Here is a 27,752-nt window from a genome sequence, read left to right as displayed (position 1 = left end):
TCGAAATCTAATTATTGTAGATGGTTAAAGATAGGCAACACATTATACAAATGTGAGGTGAAATCAAAGACTTTTGCAATGTGTAAAAAATCATTGTTCGATTATTTTATTGGCATCTTCACTAATAAAATTCGACTTCAAACAAAAATTCTTATACATATTCACGAAAAATGACTATTAAAAGAAGGTATACAAAGATTTTTCAATTATAACTTGTGTCGACATCTAGCTGTTAATAGTAATAACGATCATTATAACTCCTAGCGATTCTTACTTTTTATAAGAATTACAAAGTTGACTCAAAACATTGTCGATAAATCAATCTACATCGTTACGATAAATAATAAAAATTGAATAATAATTACTAATCACTATTTTATATTATATAAGAACTAATTTGAAAGAAAACTAATGGCATACTTAATATATTGACCAATAGAGGGTACTGCTATTTTGACAGTTAATACAGTGTAGCAACAAACCTTTCCGGAAATAACATATGTTTGAGTCAATGCGGTCCCAAACTTTCAAGTCAAGATCGAGACCGGCCATTTTACAATACCCTGTTGTTGGATTATTCATATTTCAAAATTAAATTTGTAATTAATGTCAGAACCACAGTCAGCTCTCCTATTAAGAAAACAGCTAGCAGGTCAGTGAAAGTGTTGTGTTTTTTCTATACCTTAATGAAAGCTTCAAAAATAAACTCTAGCTCTGTAATCGAAATGTTCTTACAATACAACCTGAATATTTTCTATGCCGAGTAGTCTCGTCTGTCCAAAAATAGTTTCCACATACTATTTTCGTTATATAAGGTTACAATTTGTGGGAATTTTAATATATTTATAGGGTTTTAGTAAAATCAATAAGCGTGCTTATTATTCCTTATCGTACCCGTCAATGTGAAGGTAAATTATTTACTAAATTTCTTTCATATAGTTGATTGCTTGCTTTTTTTGTGTATTAGATTAATAGAATTATCGATAGAAGATATAGAAATTTTGAAAAGTGCTTCGTACTAATTAATATAAAGTGGTTATTATTTATATAATAAATTAAGTCGAGATATTTCATAAAGTTCATTAGACTTACAAATGAATATTTTATAGCCTTATAACGTCTATTCTAGTGGGAGGATAATCAGTTATACTGCTTTAAATTTTTATATATTATAAAAAATCAACCTCTATTCTTATTATAGAAGTATTTAAATCTTTATAAACAAAAGGTTAAACAAAGCTATAAAATACCCTTGAAATTTCTTAATTTTACCTTCTAAATAAATGGATTGAATGAGTTTTTGATGTATATCAAGAACATTGCTATTTGTTTACAACAAAAAAAAAGTAGTGAGGATGAGAAGTTTGAATCACAAAATGTCTTGTTTTTCAATGGATTAGAATAACTTTTTGGTGTTTGATTATAGTTTTGATAAAGTTCAGTTCAGTTTTTTGCTTTTTTGATACTATAAAAAATTGTACAAATTCATGACTTTATTTTTAGAATTAAACAAAAATCCTGTAGAGGGTTTTTCTGCAGGCCTTATAGATGATAACGATATTTACAGATGGGAAGTACTGATAATAGGTCCTCCGGATACCCTCTAGTAAGTGTTTTTGAATTAGTAAAATATTTATATCTTGTAGTTTGGTCAAATTCTTTGTTAAATCTTCAATTTATTAACAGCGAAGGAGGATTCTTCAAATGTCACCTATATTTTCCAAAAGAATATCCATTGAGGCCGCCTAAAATGAAATTTGTTACAGAAATTTGGCATCCCAACAGTAAGTTTTTTTGTCTTCTACAGGGTGCGGCAGCATAACTTCCTTTTTTCAAAAGTTAATAAAACTTATTGTATGAATCAGAAAATTTTTATTCGTTTTTTATAATACAGGCACATACATAAAGTTTTGTTTTACTGAGTTTTGAAGATCAAATCAGTTAGGTGACGTCCCCCATTCTCCATACACTGAGTAAACCGATTTCTGGCGTTTGTCATGACTCTTGCCAGCATAGCAGGCGTTATGTTGGCAATTTCTTCCTGGATGTTCGTCTTCAAATCTTGTAGGGTCCTTGGACGGTTCACATACACACGGGATTTCAAAAAACCCCATAGGAAATAATCACAAGGGGTCAAATCGGGAGAGCGGGCTGGCCACTCCAAATCGCCCCTAATTGAGATAAGGCGCTCTGGGAAGTGTTCCCTCAAAACAGCCATCGATGTTCTTGAAGTGTGTGCCGTTGCTCCGTCTTGTTGGAACCAAGTGTCCCCTAAGTCCAACTCATCTAGCCGTGGGAAAAAAAATTCCTGTAACATGTTTACATACCGGTGCGAATTCACTGTCACTGTGACTTCATTTTCCTCAAAGAACCAGAGACCAATAATTCCACGTGAGTAAATTGCACACCACACTGTGACTTTAGGTGAATGCAAAGGCCGTTGATGCAATTGTCGAGGATTGGTATCAGCCCAGTAGCGCATGTTTTGTTTGTAATGGATCCACACAAATGAAAATGGGCTTCATCACTAAAAAAAAACAATAGCGTCCTCAGGAACGACTTCCAGAAAAACCTCACACGCGTTCCTCCGAGAATTGAAGTCACGTTCAGAAAGTTCCTGCACAATTGCCATCTTGTATGGATGAAAATGAAGATCATCATGAAGTATTCTCCTCACAGAACGATCGGAAAGTCCAAGGGCAGACGCATGTTTGCGCGCAGAACGCCGTGGTGATCGCAACACTGAAGTTCTAACTAACTCAATGTTCTCCGGTGATCTAATGGGCCGAGGGACTCCAGTTCTTCGTCTTGTCACACTTGCAGTTTGTCTGAACGTAGTGACCCACGTAACAATTGATTTCCGGTCCGGGACAGGGGCCAAGGGGGCTAAATTAAAGCGATTCCGAAAGGCGCGCTGGGTTGCGATCACAGAACATCCGTTCGAAAAGTAAACCTCAACGGCAAACGCACGCTCCTCACTGTTCCAACGCATGATGGCGACTGAACTGTGCCGGGACAAAACTTTATAGTCCCCCCTCTCGAACGAGACCACTAGCACTCCGTTACGACATCTACCGACTAAATGGCGAACTTTTTAAAAAAGGAAGTTATGCTGCCGCACCCTGTACTTAATGAGTAAGTTGGAACATTTGTTTTGTAAATTTATCAATAAATTTACCTAAATTTAAAAAAATTGTAACAACTATAATTAAAAAACAGGGTTTTGTCTCAAGATTTTGAAATATTTGAGAAAAAAATTAGTTTTATTTCCAAAATTTTGTTTTGATCGCATTTTACAAGCAAAATTCTCTTATTTCTTCGAATTAAAAGTTTTTCTTCTTTTTAGTTGATTTTTTACATAAGATAAATCACAATTAAGTCAGGTTAGGTTAGTTGAAATTTTCGTTTTTTTACTATAGAATATGCAAATAATCATTTAATTATTGTAAATAATCAAAATTTTCCTTGATATATTAAAAATAATAATATGTATTCCAGGTATTATCAATTTTATAGTCTATTTAAAAAATAAATGTACAATTTACAAACAGACTATAATAAATTTTTCTTTATTTGAAAATTCTAGCCTGTTTATACCATTTTTTAATCTGTTTTTGTCATTTCTTGGTTTATTAATTGAATAAATAATTATAATGTACTCAATTTGACTAATAATTCAATATTTCAATGTTTGAATATAAAATTTTTATATATTTGAAAAAATGGTGATTTGATATTGAAAATATACATAATCAGAACTATAATTTCAACTTTTTGTCATTTGAATATAAAAATTTTGTAGATGTTATGAAAATCGTTTTGTTCATATTTTAATGATAGAAGTTGAACTCTAATTAATTGAAAATATAAAAGTTGGGCTATAATTTGATGCCTTATTTTGAATAAATCTATTTAGTTAAGTTAAGATGAAAATAACCATCAAATTCACATCTATAATGAAATGAACGACTTTCTTTTTTTCCTTTTTTGTCGTTTTAATATGAAATTTTTGTATATCTTTAAAAAATTGTTTCATTTGGAAAAAAATATATTATGTGTAGTAAATGTTCATTTTTATAGTCTGTAAATTAAATACAGTAATAAATATTTAATTCACATATTATAATTAAATGAACTGATATATTTGTGGTTTAGATATAATACGATAATATTTTAGTTGATAAAAATGGTGATGTTTGTATTTCAATACTCCACGAGCCCGGAGACGACAAATTCGGTTATGAAAAAGCCTCGGAAAGGTGGTTACCAGTACATACAGTAGAAACTATTTTAATATCAGTTATATCAATGTTAGCCGATCCTAATGATGAATCACCTGCCAATGTCGATGCCGCGGTAAATAAATTACATAATTATTCAAAATCGAGGAATTTTTATTTATTTTTGTTAATTCCAGAAAGAATGGAGGGAATCATATTCGGAATTCAAACGGAAAGTAGCGAGATGTGTCCGGAAGTCACAGGAACAAGAGGAATGTTAGTATAATGACTGTGTATTAAAATTATAAACAATTAATTAATAAAAAAACAAACATCTTATTTAAAGATTTGATTCTCGTGTTGTTAAAATTTTGTATGTAGATTTTTTATACGCGATCTTTAATAATTTAAAAAAATAATAAATTTTAACTTTGTCGCGAATCAAATCTCACATATATGATTTAATTAATTTTTTTTTGTATTGTTTGTACGATCTCGTCGACAACAGCTGAGATAAATATATATATATTTTTTTTTTAATTAAAAATATTCAAATAAATAACATGTTCATATATATATACACGAGATTTTTGCATTTTAATCTGTTTATTTATGTTTTTTATGAACCGGAAGTATATATCTGAAAGGAAAAGAAGAATTTTTATTATAAAAAAAATTTTTTAGTAGTCGGTTCCAAAATGAATAGTAGGGATGAGATTTTAACAAATTTTTCACCCTGTGGAATTAATTTAGAATATGAAAAATTGAAAATTCCAATATTTTATTTCGATTAATTTTTCTAGAAATTTATTAAAAATTTTTTGAATCCGAATTTTAAAACCTGCAGATTTATAATAATTCACGTGATTTACAAAAATTTAAAATTAGAATGAAATTGTCGATATTTCAATGAAAATTTTAATTTTTGATTGAAAAAAATTACATTTTCACTCGTATAATGAAAAAAAATATATTCATTGATTCTTATTAATCATTAAATGATTCTTTTTATTCATTTGTATCGCCCTGTATTCAAATCTCACATCCTCTGAACCAATTATCTAGACTTCTTTATTTGTCTCACCCTGTATTCCATCCTGTCTGGAAAAAGACGTTTGGCAAACGAGAAATTTCAATATTTCAATAAAAAAATTGACTTTTGTTGAAAAAATTTTTTCCTACTGTCATATAAAAGAAATAATATAAAAAATTTAATAATTCATCTGCTAACATCATCAATAGAGTGAGCCAAAAAAAATTATTGAAAAAATCAATTTATTTTTGAAGTATAGACATTTATACCAACGTTCTTCTTCCAATTCGATAAAAAAAGAAGACAGGATCGAATACAGGGGGAGACAAATAGATAAGTCTGATTGATGATTAGGGTTGGTCAAAAAAAATTTTTTTAGCTACGACGAAAATATCGACCAAGATGACGAAAAGAAAATGCTGGTAAAGTTTGAACTTTTAATACCAATATTTAGAGGTATAGCATCGTGATTTTTGATTTCTCATTTACATTACATGGGAAATTTTTTTTTTTCAAATTTTAATGTATTTCAACGAATATTATGTAGTAAAAAGAAATAGATATTTTTGTATAAAAGATACGGCCTAAAAAAATTTGTTTTCTCCACTTTAATCATCAGTGTATTCAAAATTTTTACATCTTCCGAATCATTCATCAATATTTGTGCATTCGTCTCACTCTGTATTCGATCCTGTATTTTTATTTTTCATCTTGTTAAGAGAAAAAACGTTTAGAAAATAAGAAGAAATTTCAATATTTCGAAAAAAAAATTAATCTACGTAACCCTGTATTCAATTTTTATATCTTCTATGAACACTTATCCACTTGCTACACACGGTATTCAAATTTTTGCATCTTCTGAGTCATTTATCAAGATTTGTCCATTTGCCTCCCAAAAAAGTTTGGGAAATGAGAAAAAAAATAATTTTTGGTACAAAAATTCATATCTTCGCTCATATAATGAAAAAATATTCAGAAAAGCTCAATAATTTATCTATTATCAAGTTTTATATCTTCAATCAAGATTTTAATAGTAACAAAACCTGTTTAAACTGATTTCTAGTTCCTACCAGTACTGTACTTGAAGTTAGTACTTATCTTCTTCAATTGTTCTTTTATATTTTCAAGTATCTCTGAAAGATTCCATTACAGTTTCTCCTGTAACCATTATTTCACTTCTACAGTTTTTCCTTTCTAATTCTCTATTTCCTCACTTTCTTCTGAGTCTACCTAATCTCTTGATATTACTTCCCGTTTTCATCCCCGTTCTTTAGTCTATTTCCATTCTTTGAATATCTCATTATAACTGTCTTTTTCATTATTTTTTTTTTATTTCTTCTTCATTCGCCTCACACTGTATTAAAAATTTACCTAATTATCATATTTACCTCGGCCTGTATTCGATCACGTTATCATTTTTCGTCAAATTCATCATTAAATCGAATAAAATACCGTTTTCACAAAAAATTTGTATACAGAGTGATACAACTAAATAGTTAATTCGCAATTAATGGAATATCGTTTATTTTGAACTAATGTAATACAGGGCGTTTAGTTTTCATCTTTATAATTCTTCTCAGCCGGTATAGTAAAATTTGTTGGTCCTCGTTACAAACTACCTCAAATTAAAAAGAAAAAAATTGGACGAGAATATCGAAAAATTCTGGAAAACGGTACACCCTGTAGAACCGATACCGAACGTATATATACATAAACTTTTATACTTCCATAACGTCCATTTATGGTTAGATTAAGTTGTACCATATGAATTGTGTCGAGCCTAACCGAACTGCGATTTTTTTGTTCTCGTTTCGGAATCTACCGGGCTTCAAACGACGTGTATTTTTTTTAATAATCGTCAGACTTATAATAACTGCTCCTAGACATGTAAATTTTACTGTAATGCTGTAGGTATCATAATTTAAATAAATTTTATTAAAAAATACAAATACTTATTCGTAATTCATTTATCCTTCAACCTGAATCCGTGAAAAACTCGACAACGTATTAACAGTGCCCTGTAGCAGACCGCTTATTTCTCTAATCAATTGTTCAATACCATTATATTCTCGCCTCAATATACATATAACATATCAACAATTCCTTGTAGCATTTTTAATTTCTGATCATTCAACTCTAAAACAATGCTCCGATCAATTTTAACGTTTTAATGATCCCTCGTAATGTTTCTTCTATTAGTTGTTTAATGCCCCTGATGTACCGTTTATCCTTGGATGTTTACTTTCGTAGAAATTGGTCAATATCTTTTGTTAACCTAAATAAAAATCCAGTTCACAGTTGTCCTATTAAAATCTCGCTTCAATACACATCAACCATCCCCTGTAGCATTAATAATTTTTGACCATTTGTCTCTAAAACAATGCTCCGATCAATTTTAACGTTTCAATGACCCCTTGTACTTTTTCTTCTATTAATTGTTCAATGCCCCTAATCTACCGTTTATCCTTGGATGTTTCCTTTCGTAGAAATGAACCAATAACTTTTGTTAACCCAAATGAAAAAAAATCAACGTCGAGTTCACAATTTTCTTATTAAAATATCGCTTTAATATACGTATCAACAATCCCCTGTAGCATTAATTTTTTACCGTTTAACTAGAACAATGCTCCGATCAATTTTAACGTTTCAATGTCCCCTCGTACTTGTATTAATTGTTCAATGCCCTTAAATCTCGCTTCCATATACATATCAACAATCCCCTGTAGCATTAATAATTTTTGACCATTTGTTTCTAAAACAATACATCGTTCAATTTTAACGTTTCAATGACCCCTTGTACTTTTTCTTCTATTAATTGTTCAATGCCCCTAATCTACAGTTTATCCTTGGATGTTTCCTTTCGTAGAAATGGGCCAATAACTTTTGTTAACCCAAATAAAAAAAATCAACGTCGAGTTCACAGTTTTCCTATTATCAGTATTTTTGGCAGCATCACCTGATGACCCATTTTTAACAGGTAATTAAAACATGGTTCCTATCTTTTTCTCGTATTAACGTTTCGTTTTATATATTTTCTTTAGAAAAAAAACAAGGTTGTATTAATTCATGTTTTTATTTTTGGAACTTTGGGATTATTCATGTACAGGGTGCAAAATCAAGTAATACAAACGACAAATATTTTATTTTAAATTTTTGGAAAATTTTTTTTCTACCAGCTACTAAATCTACTTCACGAACGTTAGTAATGGATATATGTGGTAATAAAAAAAAGTGTTGACCACTATTTTCGGTTTATATTGTGGTGTATTTATTTTCGGAACTTCAGAATTATTTGTGTACAGGGTACGATATCAATACTATAAAATGCATTCTAAATCATTTTATAGGTAGATAGTGATTACTAATGCCCGAATTTATGTTTTTGGGTAAATAGGAAGTTTTTCACAATTCATAATTTATATTGTTAATTTCTTATCCTCGGAACTTAGAATTTATTTATTTGTGTACAGGGTGTGAATAAATACTACAAATAATCAACCCAGAAATAATAAACAGTTATTATAACTAATTCTATTAGAATTAATGTGAGTTTTGAACAATTTTTTATCCATATTGTAGATTTTTTTATCTTGGTACAGGGTGAGATAATATTACTGCAAATGTACATTCTTAATCAATCCGGAGGTAAAAGATAGTCACTAGTGACTGAATTTTGGAAGAATATGAATATTATTCGCAAATTCTTGATTTATATTGTTGATTTCTTATTCTTAGAACTTCCGATTTAATTATTTATATACAGGGTGTGACTGAATAATACAAATAACAACCTTGAAACAATAAACAGTTATTATAACTAATTCTATTGGAAATAATGAGAGTTTTGCACAATTTTTGATCCGCGTTTTAGATTTCTCAACTTCGTATTTTTGTAATCATTTATTTTTGTACAGGGAGCGATATCAATATTGGAAATATACATGCTTAATCAATCCGGAGGTATACGATAGTTACTAGTGACTGAATTTTGGAAGAATATGAATATTTTTCTCAAATTCTTGATTTATATTGTTGATTTCTTATCATTGGAACTTGCGATTCGTTTATTTATATACAGAGTGTTACTAAATACTACATACAATCAACCTGGAAATAATAAACAGTTATTATAACTAATTTTATTAGAATTAATCAGAGTTTTGAACAATTTTTTGATCCGTATTGTAGATTTTTTATCTTTGTAACCGTGGAATTAATTATTTTTGTACAGGGTGAGATATTATTACTGCAAATGTACATTCTTAATCAATCGAAAGGTAAATGATAGTCACTATTGACTGAATTTTGGAAGATATGAATATTATTCGCAAATTCTTGATTGATATTGTTGCTTTTTTATCTTTAGATTCATTTATTTATATACAGGGTGTGACTAAATACCACAAACAATCAACCTCGAAATCATAAACAGTTATTATAACTAATTCTATTAGAAGTGATGAGTGTTTCGCACAATTTTTGATTGGCATTGTAGATTTTTCAACTTTATAACTGTGGAATTATTTATTTTTGTACAGGGTGCGATATATATAGATCTCACTTTTCGTCTTCTTCTGGCGAATGGTCGTTCTCTTTTCAGCCAGGACAGTACAACCCCACGCAATCACCACAACCCCAGCCTTGCAGAGGAGCAACTCCTATATCAGGACCAACTCCGATTTCCCTTATCCTACCTAATAATCATCTATCGAATCGCTTTTTCTCACCCAATTCTTGCTTTGCATTGTAGAATTTTCCTTTTTGATAACTTCAGAATCATTTATCTATATACAGGGTCACTATTAACTAAATCTGTGGAGTACAAAGTGGTACAAAGAAGCGTGTAGCAATTTAAAATTTTTTGAAATTTTTTTTGTACCAGCTACTAAATCAACTTCTCGAACGTTAATAATGGATATATGTGTAGAAAAAAAAACAAGTGTTTACCAGTATGGCGTAAATACTAAGAACATATAATATAATTCGATTCTTCCAATTGTGATTCACTATTTTAATGTTTAGTGATTGAAAATCACTTTTTCGTGTGATTTATTTCAAATATAGTTAATGAAGAAAAATTTTGAAGGAATGTTTTGATATCAACGTGTCATTAACTTTAATAGGAATACGTATTTTGAAAAACTATTTCTTAATTTGTTATATTTAATAAAACAAAATTCATAATAATATTTATGTAATGCTAAATCATCAAAATTGATTGAATTCAACGTGTTTTGTTTATAGAATAATCGAATAATCATATGATTTTATAGAATAAATCCAAAATACTTAAATATTGATTCTTTTTTTATGAAAAACGTCCTATAAGATAAGGTTAATTCTGAAAACTGTATTTTCTTGTTCATTACACTGAATTTATAATACCTGTTCAAAACAATTGAGCTAAATCGGCCGATTTCGGTGGAAATAGTGAAATTCATTTTTCCAATCTAAAAATATACTTACGCTTATATCGGAGTGGAGGTATCAAGAAGCTAAACTCGTATTTTCATTTTCATACTGTGTAAATCAACACGTAGACGCCGGGTCTATTTTTTTTTTGATAATATATAAACCGCCGGGCAATACCGGGCGACTCATATGATTCTTTTTTTCGAAAAGTGCTTCGAATGAAAAAACTTTATAAGGATATTGATTTGTTGTTAAATATTTGACAAAATGAAATGGTAAGTCAATTTTTTTACGTGAATACGTGGTGATAGAGGACAAACTTTTATCAAGTGAATTAATAAACATTATTAAATTTTCTAGTCTACTATTAGTTAGATTTTGATCTAAGAGATGTTAGATACAAGGATGGTCCCAGGAGTGCTTGGAAATAGAAATTAATCCGAGGGGGCTTAATCTGGCAAATAAGGTATATGAGATAGCAATTCAAACTTTGCTTCATTAATTTTGGTCATTGCAATAACGGATGTGTGAGCTGGTGTATAGTCTTGATGAAACAACACTTCCTTCTTAGCTAAATGCGGCCGTTTTTGCTCGATTTCTTCGGTCAAACGTTACAATAAGTTTACATAATACTCTCCGTTGATAGTAGTTCATTTTCCATGATATTCAATGAAAATTATCCCAAAAAACCGTCGCCATGTCCTCGTCTGCAAATGGAACGCTATTTACCTTCTTTAGAGCCAATTCTCCCTTTTCGGTCCATTCTTTTGATTGTTCTTTTGTTTCGGGTGTGAAATTATTGACCCACGTTTCATCCATGGTTATGAAACCGAGAAAAAATACAGCTTCATTTCTGTAAAACATTCTCAATATACTGTTTATACCACCAATACAACAACACTCACAATTTCACTGCCTGACGCGTGTTTCGATAACCAAGTTATCGTCTGAAACTGAAATCTAATGACTTGACTTACCTGTTTTATACTAAATTTTCCCACCAATAAACCTTCTCCCGCGAAAATTAATTCCATCAGGAAAAAACTTCTTGGCGGGAAAAAAAATCATTCCTTGACTACTAAACCATATAATGGGCTGTAAGGAATTGGTTCTTTTTCCCTATTTAAGCTACTCTTACATCTAGCAATTTCAACATTATTAATATTTATGTCATGATTGTGACTGGCAGCGTAATCCGCAATACCTGATTTTCCGGATCGTACATATTTCAAATGAGCTATGTGCTCTTTAAATCAGACAATAACGGATCTCTTAGTCTGCCCAATATACTTTCCGTTACAATCACCACAGCTAATTTCATCGAGCGTGGATCCAGTGGGGACATAGCCTCCCTTAAACCCCAATTGATTAATTTGTTTTTTATAAAGGGGCGTTGTGATATATGAATCAAAGTTGATGAGAAATTGAGGTAAAAATTGCATAAAAATCGTCAATTAACTTATATTTTGTGGGTAAAAGGCTTAAAATGCCATGTCTTTTGGGAGAGGACTTGTCCTAATACTAATGACCCCCTCTTTGTCAAGACCCTATTTCCGCCCTTAAATTTCATATATACCACTCTTTTCCAATTTGGTATTTTATCCTTAGGATTGTCCAACAATTGTTTTAATGTATTGTTGGATTTATAAACTAATTTAAAACCCACTCTGCTAAATGTTCCTCCCAATCCTTTTGTTTAAAGATGATTGAAAGATATCAGAGCAACTTTATCTTGTTTTTCATTTTGGGTTTGTGAAAAAGTGGTTTCACATAGAGATTTTTGAAACCTATGACGATTGATTAACCTATTGACAATTCTTTTATGATAACCGTTCAGTACAGCTACATCCTCAATGAAGCTCTTTTCCTTATTGTATCTCTCGATGGTAAGTGGAAAGTGGATTAACCAATGTTATATTGGATGCAATGAAAAGAATCACCCGGGATGTACCTGCCTATTCCTATTCCTAGTTACTAAAGTATCTAAAAATGGTAACTGTCCATTATTTTCCATTTTATAGGTGAAATTTTATAGATGGATATTTTGATTTGAGTTTCAAAATGAATTCGTCTACGTGTGCCTTCTTCGTATCGAATAAGGCAAAAATATCATCCACATACCTGTACCATACTCTGGGAAAATACTGAAACTCTTGACTGATTTGCCTTTCAAAATGACTCGTGAACAGTCCAGTCATAAACATCAGCTCCCAAATTATTAGATCTCAGTTAAATCCTCAAGATATTAGAAAATCTGCGGGATCGGCACGCTGAGAAATAATGAACTTACATCAAAGGAGATTAAAATTTCTCCATATTCAATTTCTGTAGTTTTCACTTTGTTGATAAACTCTAACGATTCTTCACTGAAAAACTCACAGGTTTGATGGGTAGGTTTTCAAACTCCTACGTTAACCACCTGGAAATTTTATAACTAGGTGTATAAAGTGTTGAAACAATAGATCTCATTGCCTTCCCAGGTTTGTGAATGTACCGGTGACAAAATTCTTACAATTTTTAAGCGTTTCCTTCACATTTGTGATCATTTTGTTCAGCAGATTCCTTGAGATTTTGGTGTACGGTTCTGTTTCGATTATGTTGTCTGTGAAACATTGTTAACACTGCCAGCTCGCGCACTTTCTGTCGCGATCATCTAGTACCGCTTTGTAAATTTTCTTCGACATTTCTGGAGTCGTCACCTCATTTGGTCGATTACTACGGCTGCTAGTCTTCGGAGATCGTACGGCCTCGTTTAAATTCAACTAGATACCTACCCAATATTTCACTGTTGATAACGAAGGAGTAGTCTCACCCAGAGTAGAATCTAGTTCAGCTTTTATATTAGTTGCGCTAAGGCCTCAAAAGTATTGTATCACATAACTATGACCATTTTTACAAATTCACTCACAACGATCATTATTGGTGGCTGCCAAACAAATACTAAACAACGAGGCGTCTCCAAACTTGAAGCATATGCATAGGTTGTATCAAGAAACTACCGCCATCTCTAGGTCAAGCCAGGTACTTCTGGGACCATCTTCGCACAGAATTAGCCATAATAATTGTATATCAACGTGTTGCTCGCATTTTTTTTTTTTGTAATTTTATGTTTTTTGGTTGAAAATTGTTTCGAAAGGTAATAACTAACTTTCTATAGTGGAATCAACACAAATTAGTTATGATTTAGAAAATTGAAAAAAATACTACCGAGAATCATAAGTTAACTATTTTATATGTTTGTTTTGATCGTTATGTCGATAAGGTTTAATAATGTATACTTGAGCAAACTTTTGTATATATTCCAAGAAATGTTTTTTCATATTCTCGCCAGACGCGCGAGGCCAGCTGCTTACATTTCATAATAGTAATTTGTACGTAAATCAATAAAGAAACAGGTAAAATTATTATTTTCATATGATCCTTGTAAATACATTATAGAGTTTTTCTTAAAAATTTATGTTTTTTAGGTAAATCATTTCTAGACTCCTACTTTTTGAATTGTTTCTAAATTGCAAAACTTGTTAATATCAACAGATACATTCAGAACTTTTTGGCTCTGTTACAGATTTTGTATACACGAAATTTTAAATTAAGAACTATCATGTGTCTCGATAAAAAATCATTGATATACATTATCCAAAAACTAAATTATTTTTTGAAAACATAAATAAAATCATTCAAACATTGTCTACAGCGAAAACCAAAACTACAAACGAAATTTACAATCAATTTTATATAACGAGATGAACTAGAAGATGGTATTGCAGATATTATATAATATAATAATAATATTTTATTGTTCCTCTGTATACATTTATAATACATGAACAAGAGAGCCAGCCATGATTAATCGGACTCATGCAACCCCTTCAAAGACCATCGTCTGAGGGAAATAATATTGATATCTTTTTTCAAACACACTTATTATAATCTCAATTTTCATAAAAATCTGAATTCAAGCTTCACTTACCCTCTTCTACGAAATCTTTCCTGTGCCGAACCGGGCTTTTTATATTTTGGGGGGTATACACTACCTCTTATTGCAAAAAATTTAAAATCTTAGATTCTATACATGTTTCGGGTGAAATGATGTTTAAATATATTATTCGTTAATTATTCGTTGACATTCTCAAACACGTTTATGATCAATCAAATTCATGCAACCCCTCCAAATCATCCTCTAATCATATGTGAAAAGTTAAAAAATAATCTCAACGAATCTTTTATAATCAAAAATTATTCAAAAGTGTATTTATATTGAATTGAGAATATTTCGTCGATATTTTTTAGAAATGTTGCTTTTTAAATATTTCAACCCTTATGAAACCCACCTTGAAAAGTTTCAAATCTTCAGTTAAATTTTTTTACAGAAATAATAAAAAAAATAAAAATATTTTTAAAACCACAAAATTTTTAATTTAGAAAAAAATATAGAAAATAATTTTGAATAATTATATTTTTTTCAAGCTTGAAAGTTTTTTAAAAAAGCATTCTGTAGGGAATTTCAAGTATTTCAACAACATATAAATTAAAACTTTTTTCAACGCCCGGTTTTGAAAAGAGTGCAGCTCAAAGGGGTTGGATAAGCCACATTTGGTACGCGAATGTAAACTTTGAACTAATGTATTTCCTCCAGTTTTTATTATACATAGATTTAAAAAAGCTCAAAATTTTTGGCAAGAAAATCTTACAATTAACATTAGAAACATTCTCAAACGTGGATAGTTTTTCGTTTATTTGAGAAAAAAAAATTTTTTTTAAGATTACAGTAAAGCAATGTTCAATTTAATCATAATAAAGTTAATTGCAAGTGGATTACGATTAATTTGAATTAGGGTGGTGATGGCGAGGGTATAATTATTAAATTTTTTCTAAAAATAAATAAGAAGAAACCTTATTTTTGTTATAAATCAGTTAATTCTTATGCAAAAGACTTTTGACATGGCTCATTTTGAAAGTTTTTCTATGTGCTTTGAAAAATATTTCTTGAGCTTTTCCCAAAAATTTCATCAATTTCAAATTATTAGAGGTTAAAGGCTTCCAATTTCGGATTTTCCCAAAAATAGCCATCCTTCATCGAGCAATAACTCAATTAATATTTAATTTGAGAGGTCTTTAAAAAATGGATCTCTTTGTTTTTTCATTGCAATGTTCAATCTAATCAATTATTTTTTCTAAAATAAGCATTCAAACAGAACAAATTACATAGGCCATATCAATAATACATAAATAAAGTTAATTTCAAGTGGATTATGATTAATTTTAATTAGGGTGGTGATGGCGAGGGTACAATTATTGAATTTTTCCAAAAAAGAAATAAGAAGAAACCTTATTTTTGTTATAAATCAGTTAATTCTTATGCAAAAGACTTTTGACATGGCTCATTTTGAAAGTTTTTCTATGTGCTTTGAAAAATATTTCTTGAGCTTTTCCCAAAAATTTCATCAATTTCAAATTATTAGAGGTTAAAGGCTTCCAATTTCGGATTTTCCCAAAAATAGCCATCCTTCATCGAGCAATAACTCAATTAATATTTAATTTGAGAGGTCTTTAAAAAATGGATCTCTTTGTTTTTTCATTGCAATGTTCAATCTAATCAATTATTTTTTCTAAAATAAGCATTCAAACAGAACAAATTACATAGGCCATATCAATAATACATAAATAAAGTTAATTTCAAGTGGATTATGATTAATTTTAATTAGGGTGGTGATGGCGAGGGTACAATTATTGAATTTTTCCAAAAAAGAAATAAGAAGAAACCTTATTTTTGTTATAAATCAGTTAATTCTTATGCAAAAGACTTTTGACATGGCTCATTTTGAAAGTTTTTCTATGTGCTTTGAAAAATATTTCTTGAGCTTTTCCCAAAAATTTCATCAATTTCAAATTATTAGAGGTTAAAGGCTTCCAATTTCGGATTTTCCCAAAAATAGCCATCCTTCATCGAGCAATAACTCAATTAATATTTAATTTGAGAGGTCTTTAAAAAATGGATCTCTTTGTTTTTTCATTGCAATGTTCAATCTAATCAATTATTTTTTCTAAAATAAGCATTCAAACAGAACAAATTACATAGGCCATATCAATAATACATAAATAAAGTTAATTTCAAGTGGATTATGATTAATTTTAATTAGGGTGGTGATGGCGAGGGTACAATTATTGAATTTTTCCAAAAAAGAAATAAGAAGAAACCTTATTTTTGTTATAAATCAGTTAATTCTTATGCAAAAGACTTTTGACATGGCTCATTTTGAAAGTTTTTCTATGTGCTTTGAAAAATATTTCTTGAGCTTTTCCCAAAAATTTCATCAATTTCAAATTATTAGAGGTTAAAGGCTTCCAATTTCGGATTTTCCCAAAAATAGCCATCCTTCATCGAGCAATAACTCAATTAATATTTAATTTGAGAGGTCTTTAAAAAATGGATCTCTTTGTTTTTTCATTGCAATGTTCAATTTAATCAATTATTTTTTCTAAAATAAGCATTCAAACAGAACAAATTACATAGGCCATATCAATAATACATAAATAAAGTTAATTTCAAGTGGATTATGATTAATTTTAATTAGGGTGGTGATGGCGAGGGTACAATTATTGAATTTTTCCAAAAAAGAAATAAGAAGAAACCTTATTTTTGTTATAAATCAGTTAATTCTTATGCAAAAGACTTTTGACATGGCTCATTTTGAAAGTTTTTCTATGTGCTTTGAAAAATATCTCTTGAGTTTTTCATCAATTTCAAATTATTTGAGGTTAAATATTCAATTTCAGAGGTCTTTAAAAAATTAATCTCTTTGTTTTTTCATTAGCTACATTTTTTTTAAATAAATATACTGTTAAATGATAAACTTTTTAAGTTATTCATGAAAAACGCTAAATAAATTTGCGTTTTGTGTATTCGAGAGCTTAATACTTGCTTCTTTATAACGAAATTGTGGCTGTCGACCCACTATTTTAGTTTTGCTGCTTAAATTTTTCACAGTAGGAATTTAAAACCTGAAGGATCCTTTGCAGCTCTATTTAATACCCAGCAAATAAGACCATATCATCGGCGGAGAGTAGCATAATAATATTTTTATTGTTATCCAAAGCTACTTCTTTAGTACCATGATTTTGAAAGTAGGATTCCAAGTCTGAGATGAAGAGAGGGAATACCAAGAAGCTCAGGGAATTTCCTTGAGGAACACCTTTAGTTGTTTTAACTTTTTCGAAGCTCTGATCATCTTGCTCAATGAACAGTGAGTCGTAGATAATTTTTACGTTTTTTTATATTCGCCAGAGTCAAATACTTTCCTAAAATAAACAAATAGTGTAAATAATTTCATGGAGGGCAGACGTAAATAATTATTTATAATTGTGTATAGAATAAAAATGTTTTCTTCGCTAGTTCGCGTTTTCCGATACCCTGTTTGGCATTCGAGTAGTAATTCATATTTTTCAGCATAATTTGTGATTCTAGTACTAATTAGTTGGGTAAATAGTTTGGTTGTATGATTTATTAGTGCAATCTTGCAAGAACATTGAAGATTTCATCGGTAGAGAACGGTGAATCAAAAAATGGTTGTAAAACATCTACATACCAAAAAGTTGAATTATATAATATATATTAAATAAACTAGTGTATTGTGTGGAAAAATGATTAATAGTCCGGTCAATATAGACATTTAAAATGACAAATATTGGTGGAGAGCTGGGGCTTATCATTATAAATGAAGTTTTAAAAATCCCCATCGATCCTATAAGAGCTATAATAGTTATCCAGGGTCCAAGGTCAAAATTTGAGACTTTTTGGATTCTTTTCAAACCAAAATTGTATATTTTAAAATTCTCTACAAAAATGGTTTCTGTGATTTTTTTTCTAAGAGTTACCATTCCTGAGATATCGCTATTAAAGTTTTTTCCCGTGGTTTTACCCTGTAGGCCTACTCCACAAACATATTGATATTGCTATTGATTATTGGGTTAACTATTGTTTTGATTTATTTAGATATTTTAATACTCTTGAAAGTCTACTTCTACAGTCATGTCTTCTTCGATTTCTTCTTCCTTTTCCTCTTGCTGGATACTCATAAATTATTCAAATCTGGCTGAGTCATTGGCCTCTTCACTGAAATCACAGGAATCTTCCTCTATTGTACTAAACTGGGCATTTGAGCAAGACTGACTGGCAATTGGTACACCCTGCAGAACACAGCAACCCGACTTTTTTTCAGCCACATTTGGCACAACAACCTTTTTTACAATTGCAAAAAATAGTGCTTAGGAGTATTTCTGGAGCAGGTTTTAATCGGTTCGAGAGTATTATCTATCAATTTCCAAGTCCGGTGATTTGGATTCAGTTAAATATCGGTATTTATCAATGCAAGTAATTTTTTTGGAGCTTCAAAAACCGCAAGAAGAAAGCGAATTCCTTCCGTAATTATTGTTTGAGGTGTGGAATCAATTTCTGTAAATACTTTAGCGCAGTCAGTCAAATCTTTTCTTTTTCGAATAATTCAAATACAGACGTTTGGCCCCTTCTGTATATTGCTGACGAAGTGTCGCAGCCGGTTATCGCGTGTAAAAATAAAATATAATTTTGACATTTAGGATAAGCAGATAATCTTTTTTTTTTTTTTTGAAGAATATATTTCTGTTCGGTGTTGAGCCCTTGCAAGCTTTTGAAAATAAATAATTGTATCCATTGGAATCGTTGCAGTAGTACTAACAAATCAGAATATTCACCAACTGCAATTGTTATGTTTGTTGCATTAAATTTTTCTATTGCTGTTTCAATTATGAGGACATCTACGTCATTTTGAGCTTGTTTTGAGACACAAACAGGTATTTATACTTGTCTTAAAAGCCTTATATGTATATACGTGGCTTATATATGTATGTATAATGTGACTCGCGATATCTCAGGAATGGTAATTCTTAAAAAAATTTTAGGTATTATGTTTGTAGAAAATTTTAAGATCTACAACTTTGGTTTTAGTTATTTTTTTGATAAAACTTACCGTTTTCAAGAAAAATCCAAAAAACCTCAAATTTCGACCTTTGGCCCCTAATAACTAGAAGACATAGGATCGATGGGGATTTTTAAAATTTTATTCGTAATGGTAAACCCAGCTACCCATCAATGTTTGGCTTTCCGGGAATTTTTGTTATTTGACCACTATTTTTATGTCTAAATTGACCGGACTATAACGAACGTATAGTTTTGTTAATAACACTAAAATGTTTTTCTAGACTATAAAGAAATTTCAGAGTTAAAATTTATTTCTGTTATGAATAAATCTGAGAAATAAACTGAATTTCAGAAGTATACTAATAAAAAAAGTTGCTACATCAAACGTTAAAAATAGTTTACCTATCTTCACAATCTACATAGAACGTCTTCAGATAAAATTCTCATCATAAACAGTTAACCTAAGAACTTCAATTGAACTTCGTATCGATTATATGTTCAGTATATTCAAAATTTTTATCTTTATCTAAATCAAATGAAATAATATGATCAAATAATTAAAAAATTACGAGGCTAGATACAAACACGAGATACCTTGATTATGAACTTGTACTCGTAATTGGAGTGTAATGCCCCGAGGGCTGTGCTCATTCACTGCTTAATGTTTTAGTACAATAACTTGTGGAATATTAAGTTGAACGGCCTGCTAAAAAATTTGGTTTATTACTATATTAAATCTACCAGTTCGTGGGTGTTTGTATACAAAAAAATTTTATTTCAAAATAAATATTTGTCTCATGATAATACAAGTGTATTTTTACGAATGATTTTTATTGTCACTTTTGTTTACTCCCCGAAATGCAAATGCAAAAAAGAATGTAAGTTTTTATGTACATACTAATGATATTTTTGGAAAAAACAACTACTCGAAATAAGTGCTTGTTTTTGAAATAAAAAAAAATGATGTGAAATTTATTATTTATTCAGAACCCACAATAATTTCCGAATTTTTATAAAGACAGCTGTTCTCAAATATAACAATTGTCTATTTAATCATTAAGTGAAATTATTTATTATTACTGTACTGAAATATATTAACGAATTTAGATAAAACACGTGTAGTGTTATTTTTGGAAAAATCAACAGTTGGCAAAAACAAATTTAGAACCAGTAACGAGTGCAACGATTCGTTACTTTTTCATTTATACCGCTTAAGCATTTTTTTACCCACTGATATTTTTTCTCATTAACATAACTAATTGATTTGTCAATGAAATATGATAAAAATAAAATCTTCAGTTTGTTCAATTTTCAAAATTAAAATATGTTTCTGCTTAACTATGTTGAACGTATTTGCCAGAATGGATTATTGTGCAATTAGTGCCCTGTCAACAAACTTAAACTATAACGTCTATTTTTTTTTTTTTGAAATTCGAACACGTTAAAAATACATTTTTATTTTTAATGATGCTAAACACAAAACATCCATTTCTAAAAATTATAGCAAGCCATCGTTTAAATTGACAATTTCACATAGAGAACCGAAAATATATATTTTCGTTTCTTTATTTTAATTATTTATAAAATATATTCTACCTACGCCTATGAATTTGTGTATCTTTAGATGGTATGCGGATTTAAATCGCATTGTTGCACTCTAATCTACAATAAATAACTAGTTCGATGACCGAAACATTTCAAAATTAAAATAAAGAGACATTTAACAAATGTTAAATATAATTAAATAAATATTTAATATTTCAGTATAGTATGTCATACTGATATCGTGCTGACATCCATAGATTAATATTTGAACTTAGTTTACTGATACTTATGCAACACATATTTCAAATATTTGTGAAATATATTGCTTGCATCAGAGTAATTTGAATATTATATGATTAAATGATTTTTTTTCATCAAAATATAGTGAGAAACCTCAATTTATACTTAATTTTAAATAAATAATACTTTTTCAATATATCTACTAAAATGAGGCTAAAATAAACTGACAAACCTGATAGGTATGCAACCCATATATCAAGTTTATAAAAAAGATATTAAAATCTTATTTATAATAATTATGAATTTTTAGATAGGGTATTTCTTAATCAATTAAGTAAATATAATTTGAATATGATAATATAATATTATGGTTAAAGCTGTTTGAAAATAACTTTATGGTTTCCAAATAGACATTTACGTTTAGTATTGTCAGATGTAAATTACTTCAAAATTACAGTAAATATATGTCAATTTCAATCTTTTTAATTTGAAAATTGCATATCTTGGAAATAATTAAAAATTGTAGCTGTTATTCAAATATCATTCAAATAGAAGCGGCAACTGTCTACATAACATGTTGAAGCTAACTTCAGATCACCAGGAAAAATGGCGTTCATATTGATTAACACCACAATTAACTGTAAGAAATGTAAAATTTTAAGCCTTTTAAGCAGTTTTATTGGTATAAAGCCGTGTATTTAACAAGTATGCATGCTTTCATGTTCATCATTTATTTGATTTCACAAGATTAATTGCTTGAGGAGCTAAATTTTTGCACAACGTCCTATTGATAATGTCAAGCCAATTTTTTTTATAATTTGCATGTTTTGCAGTGATATATGTTTGAAAATGTTTCGTTATATGCATACTAAATTTTATATCAACTTTTATATACATTTTATTTATGGCAATGATGAATTATTTGTGATATAATTTTGTACCTGTCAGTAGGTAGGTCATATATCAGCTTTTTCTAATTTTACGTAAAAGTTATTTTTGGCTCAGTATTCATAAGATTTATTGTTAAAATTTTCTTTTCCTCGCTTATTAAGGTATTTTCAAATTAAATTATAAGTTTACTGTTGAATAACTAAATTTTTATATAAAGCGAATCGTCTTTAAAAAAGTTGTTTCAAAAAAATTGTACTAGTGAATATTCTTATCAAAGATGAGTATTATTAAATCCCTTAATATTGTGGAATTTCCCATAAAAATCAATAATCTTCGGGCGTTTCATAAAATCAGAAGGACATTGAGTCCTTTTACTTTGCGGAGCATGCGCAGAAAACAGTCAGCTGGTTTTTGACGCGGTTTTGTCCATTTTCAGGCAATTTCGTTTACATTAATGACATGCTGGTCCTCTATCACACAATAAAAACTAATTAAGAATTGATTGTTTTCGGTATTAATCCAAGCATTTAACATCATATTTACAATGAGTTATGAGTAATTTAAATGTTCATATTTCAGGCCAAAAAAGTTAAGCTGGGAAGGTCATTTAGATTCCACAGATCAAAATAACAATATTACAATGACATCCGAAGATCTTTTACAACCAGGGCATGTTGTGAAAGAACGATGGAAGGTAATATATAATTAATTATCAATTTAGCATGCGAAATTGTTTTTCTTTTTCGGTTTTGGTCTTGCAATAGGTGGTAAAAAAAATTGGCGGCGGAGGTTTCGGTGAAATTTACGAAGGATTAGATTTAATTACTCGCGAACAAGTTGCGCTTAAAGTGGAATCTGCCCGACAACCTAAACAAGTGTTGAAAATGGAAGTAGCTGTCCTTAAAAAATTACAAGGAAAAGAACACATATGCAGGTAAATCAATGAAATTATTATATTTTGTTAAAAGTATGTTTATTGTAATTTTATTTTAAAGATTTATTGGCTGTGGTAGAAACGATCGCTTCAATTATGTTGTGATGCAATTACAAGGTCGTAATTTGGCAGAATTAAGAAGAGCCCAACCGAGAGCTGCCTTCAGTTTGTCCACTAGTATGCGATTAGCTTTACAAATTCTCAGATCCATCGAAAGTATACATTCTGTTGGATTTTTACATCGTGATATTAAACCTGTGAGTAATTTAATGTTATTTCTTTTAGATTTATATATATTTTTGTTTTTTCTAAAATTTCAGAGTAATTTTTCAATGGGTAGGCTACCGTATAATTGTAGGAAAGTGTATATGTTAGATTTTGGTCTTGCCAGGCAATATACGACGGCAACGGGCGAAGTTAGAGCACCACGTGCCGCTGCTGGTTTTAGAGGAACTGTACGTTATGCCAGCATTAATGCTCACAAAAACAGAGGTATGTTGAATATGAACAGATTTTAACTTTTTTGATCAGTTTTTACAGAATTTTCACTGTTATGGTTTTATTCTTTTCATATCAATTTAACGAAATTGTGTTGATTATTTATCAAAATGATTGAAACTCTTTTCATTTTTTTAAATATGCTATAAGAATAATTTCAAATCAATAATACTAATAATTGCTTGCATACATTTAATTAAAATCGGCAAATATACATGGGAACTAACTGAAACTAGAATAACAGATATATCTTATCTTGTTTGCTTCTATAGGGTGATATACTGAATGTTGCAGAATAACATCCCAAACTGCGATTAATTATAATTTTTTTTATCGTAACTTTATAAATATTTTGAATTATTTCATAATAATTAGTGAAATTTAAGACCACAAATGGCTTTTTTCAAATTTTTGGTGTCATCGAAGCCCCAATTCTTTCTACAACAATTAATTGTTGTTAAACATAGGGGAGAACCACTAATAGTTGCATGAAAAATCTCATTCACTATCTAGTTTGCTTTTATAGGGTGATATATAAAATCGCGATGAGTAATAACTTTTATAATCCTAAATATGAAGAAAACTTTGAATTACTTTGTGATAATTCATCAAATTTTAAGTCCAAAGCAATTTTTTTCTTATTTGGTGTGTCATCGCAGTTCCGATTCGTCCTACAGGATGATATAGCATATTTATCAAGTTGATACAAGAATAACTTGTTTCCAAATATTCGGGGGAACAACTAAAAGTGGTGTACTAAATCTTATATACTATCTTTTTCGCAGGGTGATATACTGAACCTTGATAAAAATAGTTTTTGAACATCCAACACTCTATAAAAAATTTAAATAATTTTATGATAACTTATTGAGTTTGAGAACACAGTGGTTTATACAGGGTGGTATATTGAAACGTGATGAATAAGAATTTTTGAACATCTTAAACATAAGAAATTTTAATAACTTCATAATTCATGAAATTTGTGACCAAAGTGATTTTTTTGTGTTCTAAATGTCCCAATTCCTTGTAGAAGAATTAATCGTTGGTAAATATACGGAGGAAACAATAAAAGTTGCATAGCAATATTATTTACTATCTTGTTCGCTTCTACAGGGTGATATTCTGAAACTTGATGACTAAAATCATCTTAAACTTCATGAGAATTTTAAATAACGTAAAATTGCAAGACTAAATAATTTTTTTTTAAATTTTGTATGTCACAAAATCTCATTTCCTGCTACACAATGATATAGTTGATCTTAGTGATTACAACAATGATTCATTTATGTTAATCACAATTTGAAAATATACATAGAGACCACGAAAAGTAGCGTAACAGATCTTATCAATCATAGTTTGTCTCTAAGGGGTGATATACCAAACTAAGCAAAGTTCTGATATTTTGAGTCCGAAATTGTTTTTTTTATATTTCGTATGAAATTAAAGTTTGAGGTTGATATATCATATTTTTCATACAGTTTCCAATTGAATTTTTTATAGAAATGGGCAGACACGACGATCTCTGGAGTTTATTTTACATGCTAGTCGAATTTGTTAACGGCCAATTACCGTGGAGAAAAGTCAAAGATAAAGAACAAGTTGGTTTGATGAAAGAAAAATATGATCACAGATTATTTTTGAAACATTTGCCGTCCGATCTAAAACAATTTCTCGATCACATTCAGAGTTTGGAATATTCTGATAAACCCGATTATCAGGTGAGAGTTTTCGTGTTTGTTACAAGTATAAAAAAACTTTTTTATTTATTTTTCTTTTTTCAGATGTTGATATCTCTGTTCGAGCGTAGCATGAAACGAAGAGGGGTGAAGGAATCAGATCCGTACGATTGGGAAAAACCGACGCAGACGGATAATCAAATCGTATCGCAACCGACAGTGACGGGTACGACGACGCAACAGGCCACCGCTCCCACGACCGTTCCCAGACATACTAGACACACACCCACCACTGATAATAATCAAGAAAACATCGAACCCACCGACAACAAAGAGGTCAGCACATTGAATAATTGTAATAACCTTTTTTTTGTTTTATTATTTTTGCGTTATGTTTTTTTTTTCATAATTTTATATTGATTAATTTTGTTGAATTTTTTTTTCTTAAAATAAACTCAAAATAATTTTTTTCGCTCTTATTCGATTGATTGAATAAACATGATTAAATATTACATATCAAGTTTCCTAGTAGAATTTTTTTGGGACACACTGTATATTAGTATGAGTAGGAAATGACGCAATATCTAATTAGGTTCAAAAAACTTGAAAAAAAAACTTGGATTTTTTTTTGAAAAATGGAACAATTGAAACCAAATTATTTTCAATGATTTTGTTGAAATTTTCGTATAAATTGCATGAAAAAAATTTATTTTTGGTAAATACACTCTTGTTTAGATGTTTTTTCATATAATTATAAATACAAAGAGATCAAATTTCATTTTCCTCATATTTTTGATACACGCTTTATATTCAAATGTATAGTATGTCACAGGTTTTGGAAAGTTTCGTTTATCTTGAAAAAAAAATCAAAATAGTATTGATTAAAATATCGTTCAGATGATACAAAATGTCCCAAATATCAAACTGACTTTGTTGGAAATACTTTTTTTCGTTTTTTGTCGATTTTATTTTATAAATCAGATTATTTCATGTATTAGATTTTTTGATACACACTGTATAATCATATAAACAATATTTAACTATATTTTGAGAATGTTCATAGTTAACTAAAATTCATTATATCTTATTTTATAGAAGAGAATAAATTGTATAAATAAACTGTATATTGGCTGTCCCAAATGATAAATCTCTATCATCTATCAGTTTTTTGATTATTTGTTAGGTTTATCTGATTTTTTTTCTTGTCCAATTTCAATTTTTCTTGTAGAATATTTTTGATACAAACGGTTGTAGATAATGACTCAATATTTTATTAATCAAAATAGAATTGATTAAAATATCGTTTACTTCATACAGAATGTCCCAAATATGAAACTGACTTTGATGCCAATACTTTTTTTCGTTTTTTGTCGACTTTATTTTATTTTCGTGTATTTAGTTTTCCTTTATGTCCCAAATAAAAAATAATTGCGTGTATCAATTTTTTGATTATTTGTTAGGTTTATCTCAATTTTTCCTGTGGAATTTTTTTTAAACAAACGGTATATTTCAGTAGAGAATGACTCAATATTTAATTAAGTTTACTAAAGTCTCAAAAAAACTTCGATTTTTATTAAATAAAATTGTGAAAATGTGATGTATATATATTTTTGTTTCATTTTTTGCAGTTTTATATAATTTTTTTACCTTTAAATTGGTTTTCCACCATTTTGACTCTTAATTTAACTTTTTTAAATAATTTCTAACGGTTTTGTGACACTTTTTTGCCTAATTTTTTAAAAAAAAATACAAATCACTTGTATGAAATTTTTGAATTACTAAAATGTTTGTATATATTTTAGGCCCAACTAGACGCGAGAAGACGTATAGAAACAGAAAATACCGCACCATTAGTAACCGATACCCAAATAAATGCATCCAGACCAAATGTTGACAAAAACTGCAACGCAACTGCAGTAGAACAAGTTCAAGGTACTTAATTAATCAAATTAATCGTATTTTTTCTTTATATTTGATATAAAAAAATTTTACAGCTCGTAAACGTCGTGCGACATCCCACTTGGACCAACCGCCTGATAGGTTAGATAATGAAGCCGTAGCTTCGGCCAAATCGACGTCGGACGCCGTCAAACCGGCGCCTTTACGTAAAAGTCAATCCGGTGTCGCTACCGTGGGTAGATTACGCGTCGTTACACCGCCCACGCCGGCTCAGCAAGTACAAACTACTGCCAGTTTGGTAGATTCGCCCGCTACGCCGGATCAAGAAAAACCTAGAAGGAGACCACCGTCGGCTGTTAGGAGTTCACGTTCCGGCATGAGGGATCAAAGTTTGACCCAATTTGCTGTTATGGACGACGAAAATGTCAGTCAGCAGGTTAGATGAATA

The 27,752-nt window shown here is 29.7% G+C and overlaps 2 protein-coding genes across 4 annotated transcripts in view; both read left to right on the top strand.

The window, feature by feature from the left end:
• Positions 1-462: 462 nt before the first annotated feature.
• On the top strand, positions 463-6,600 carry LOC130445303 (ubiquitin-conjugating enzyme E2 G1). Its single transcript, XM_056780869.1, has 5 exons — positions 463-652; positions 1,504-1,606; positions 1,687-1,784; positions 4,178-4,356; positions 4,418-6,600. The coding sequence occupies exons 1-5, from the start codon at positions 607-609 to the stop codon at positions 4,499-4,501; spliced, it is 510 nt and encodes a 169-aa protein (XP_056636847.1). The 5' UTR covers positions 463-606; the 3' UTR covers positions 4,502-6,600.
• A 4,181-nt stretch (positions 6,601-10,781) lies between these two features.
• LOC130447403 (tau-tubulin kinase homolog Asator) overlaps positions 10,782-27,752 on the top strand; it is a 29,363-nt gene continuing 12,392 nt past the window's right edge. The window contains exons 1-9 of one of the 3 annotated variants that reach the window (XM_056784202.1): positions 10,782-10,940; positions 22,877-22,991; positions 23,062-23,231; positions 23,293-23,488; positions 23,552-23,723; positions 25,230-25,447; positions 25,511-25,741; positions 27,208-27,337; positions 27,400-27,740. In XM_056784202.1, coding sequence (XP_056640180.1) covers positions 10,933-10,940; positions 22,877-22,991; positions 23,062-23,231; positions 23,293-23,488; positions 23,552-23,723; positions 25,230-25,447; positions 25,511-25,741; positions 27,208-27,337; positions 27,400-27,740 — 1,581 coding nt within the window. In that variant the 5' untranslated portion in view covers positions 10,782-10,932. Of the gene's footprint in view, positions 10,941-21,931; positions 22,047-22,094; positions 22,112-22,876; positions 22,992-23,061; positions 23,232-23,292; positions 23,489-23,551; positions 23,724-25,229; positions 25,448-25,510; positions 25,742-27,207; positions 27,338-27,399; positions 27,741-27,752 lie in introns of those variants that run through there. The other 2 variants (XM_056784211.1, XM_056784219.1) reach the window with 2 other exon arrangements.

Source organism: Diorhabda sublineata, chromosome 1, assembly GCF_026230105.1.
Source record: "Diorhabda sublineata isolate icDioSubl1.1 chromosome 1, icDioSubl1.1, whole genome shotgun sequence".
Lineage (NCBI taxonomy): Eukaryota > Metazoa > Arthropoda > Insecta > Coleoptera > Chrysomelidae > Diorhabda > Diorhabda sublineata.
Note: the sequence above shows the minus strand (reverse complement) of the source record. Positions and strands in the feature narration are given on the sequence as shown.

Excerpts from the sequence above, each read along its gene's own strand:
- LOC130445303 (XM_056780869.1), top strand. The coding sequence starts at position 607 with ATGTCAGAACCACAGTCAGCTCTCCTATTAAGAAAACAGCTAGCAG. Across the intron at positions 1,785-4,177 it reads AGAAATTTGGCATCCCAACA|TTGATAAAAATGGTGATGTT; the intron begins GTAAGTTTTTTT and ends ATAATATTTTAG. Across the intron at positions 4,357-4,417 it reads CTGCCAATGTCGATGCCGCG|AAAGAATGGAGGGAATCATA; the intron begins GTAAATAAATTA and ends TGTTAATTCCAG.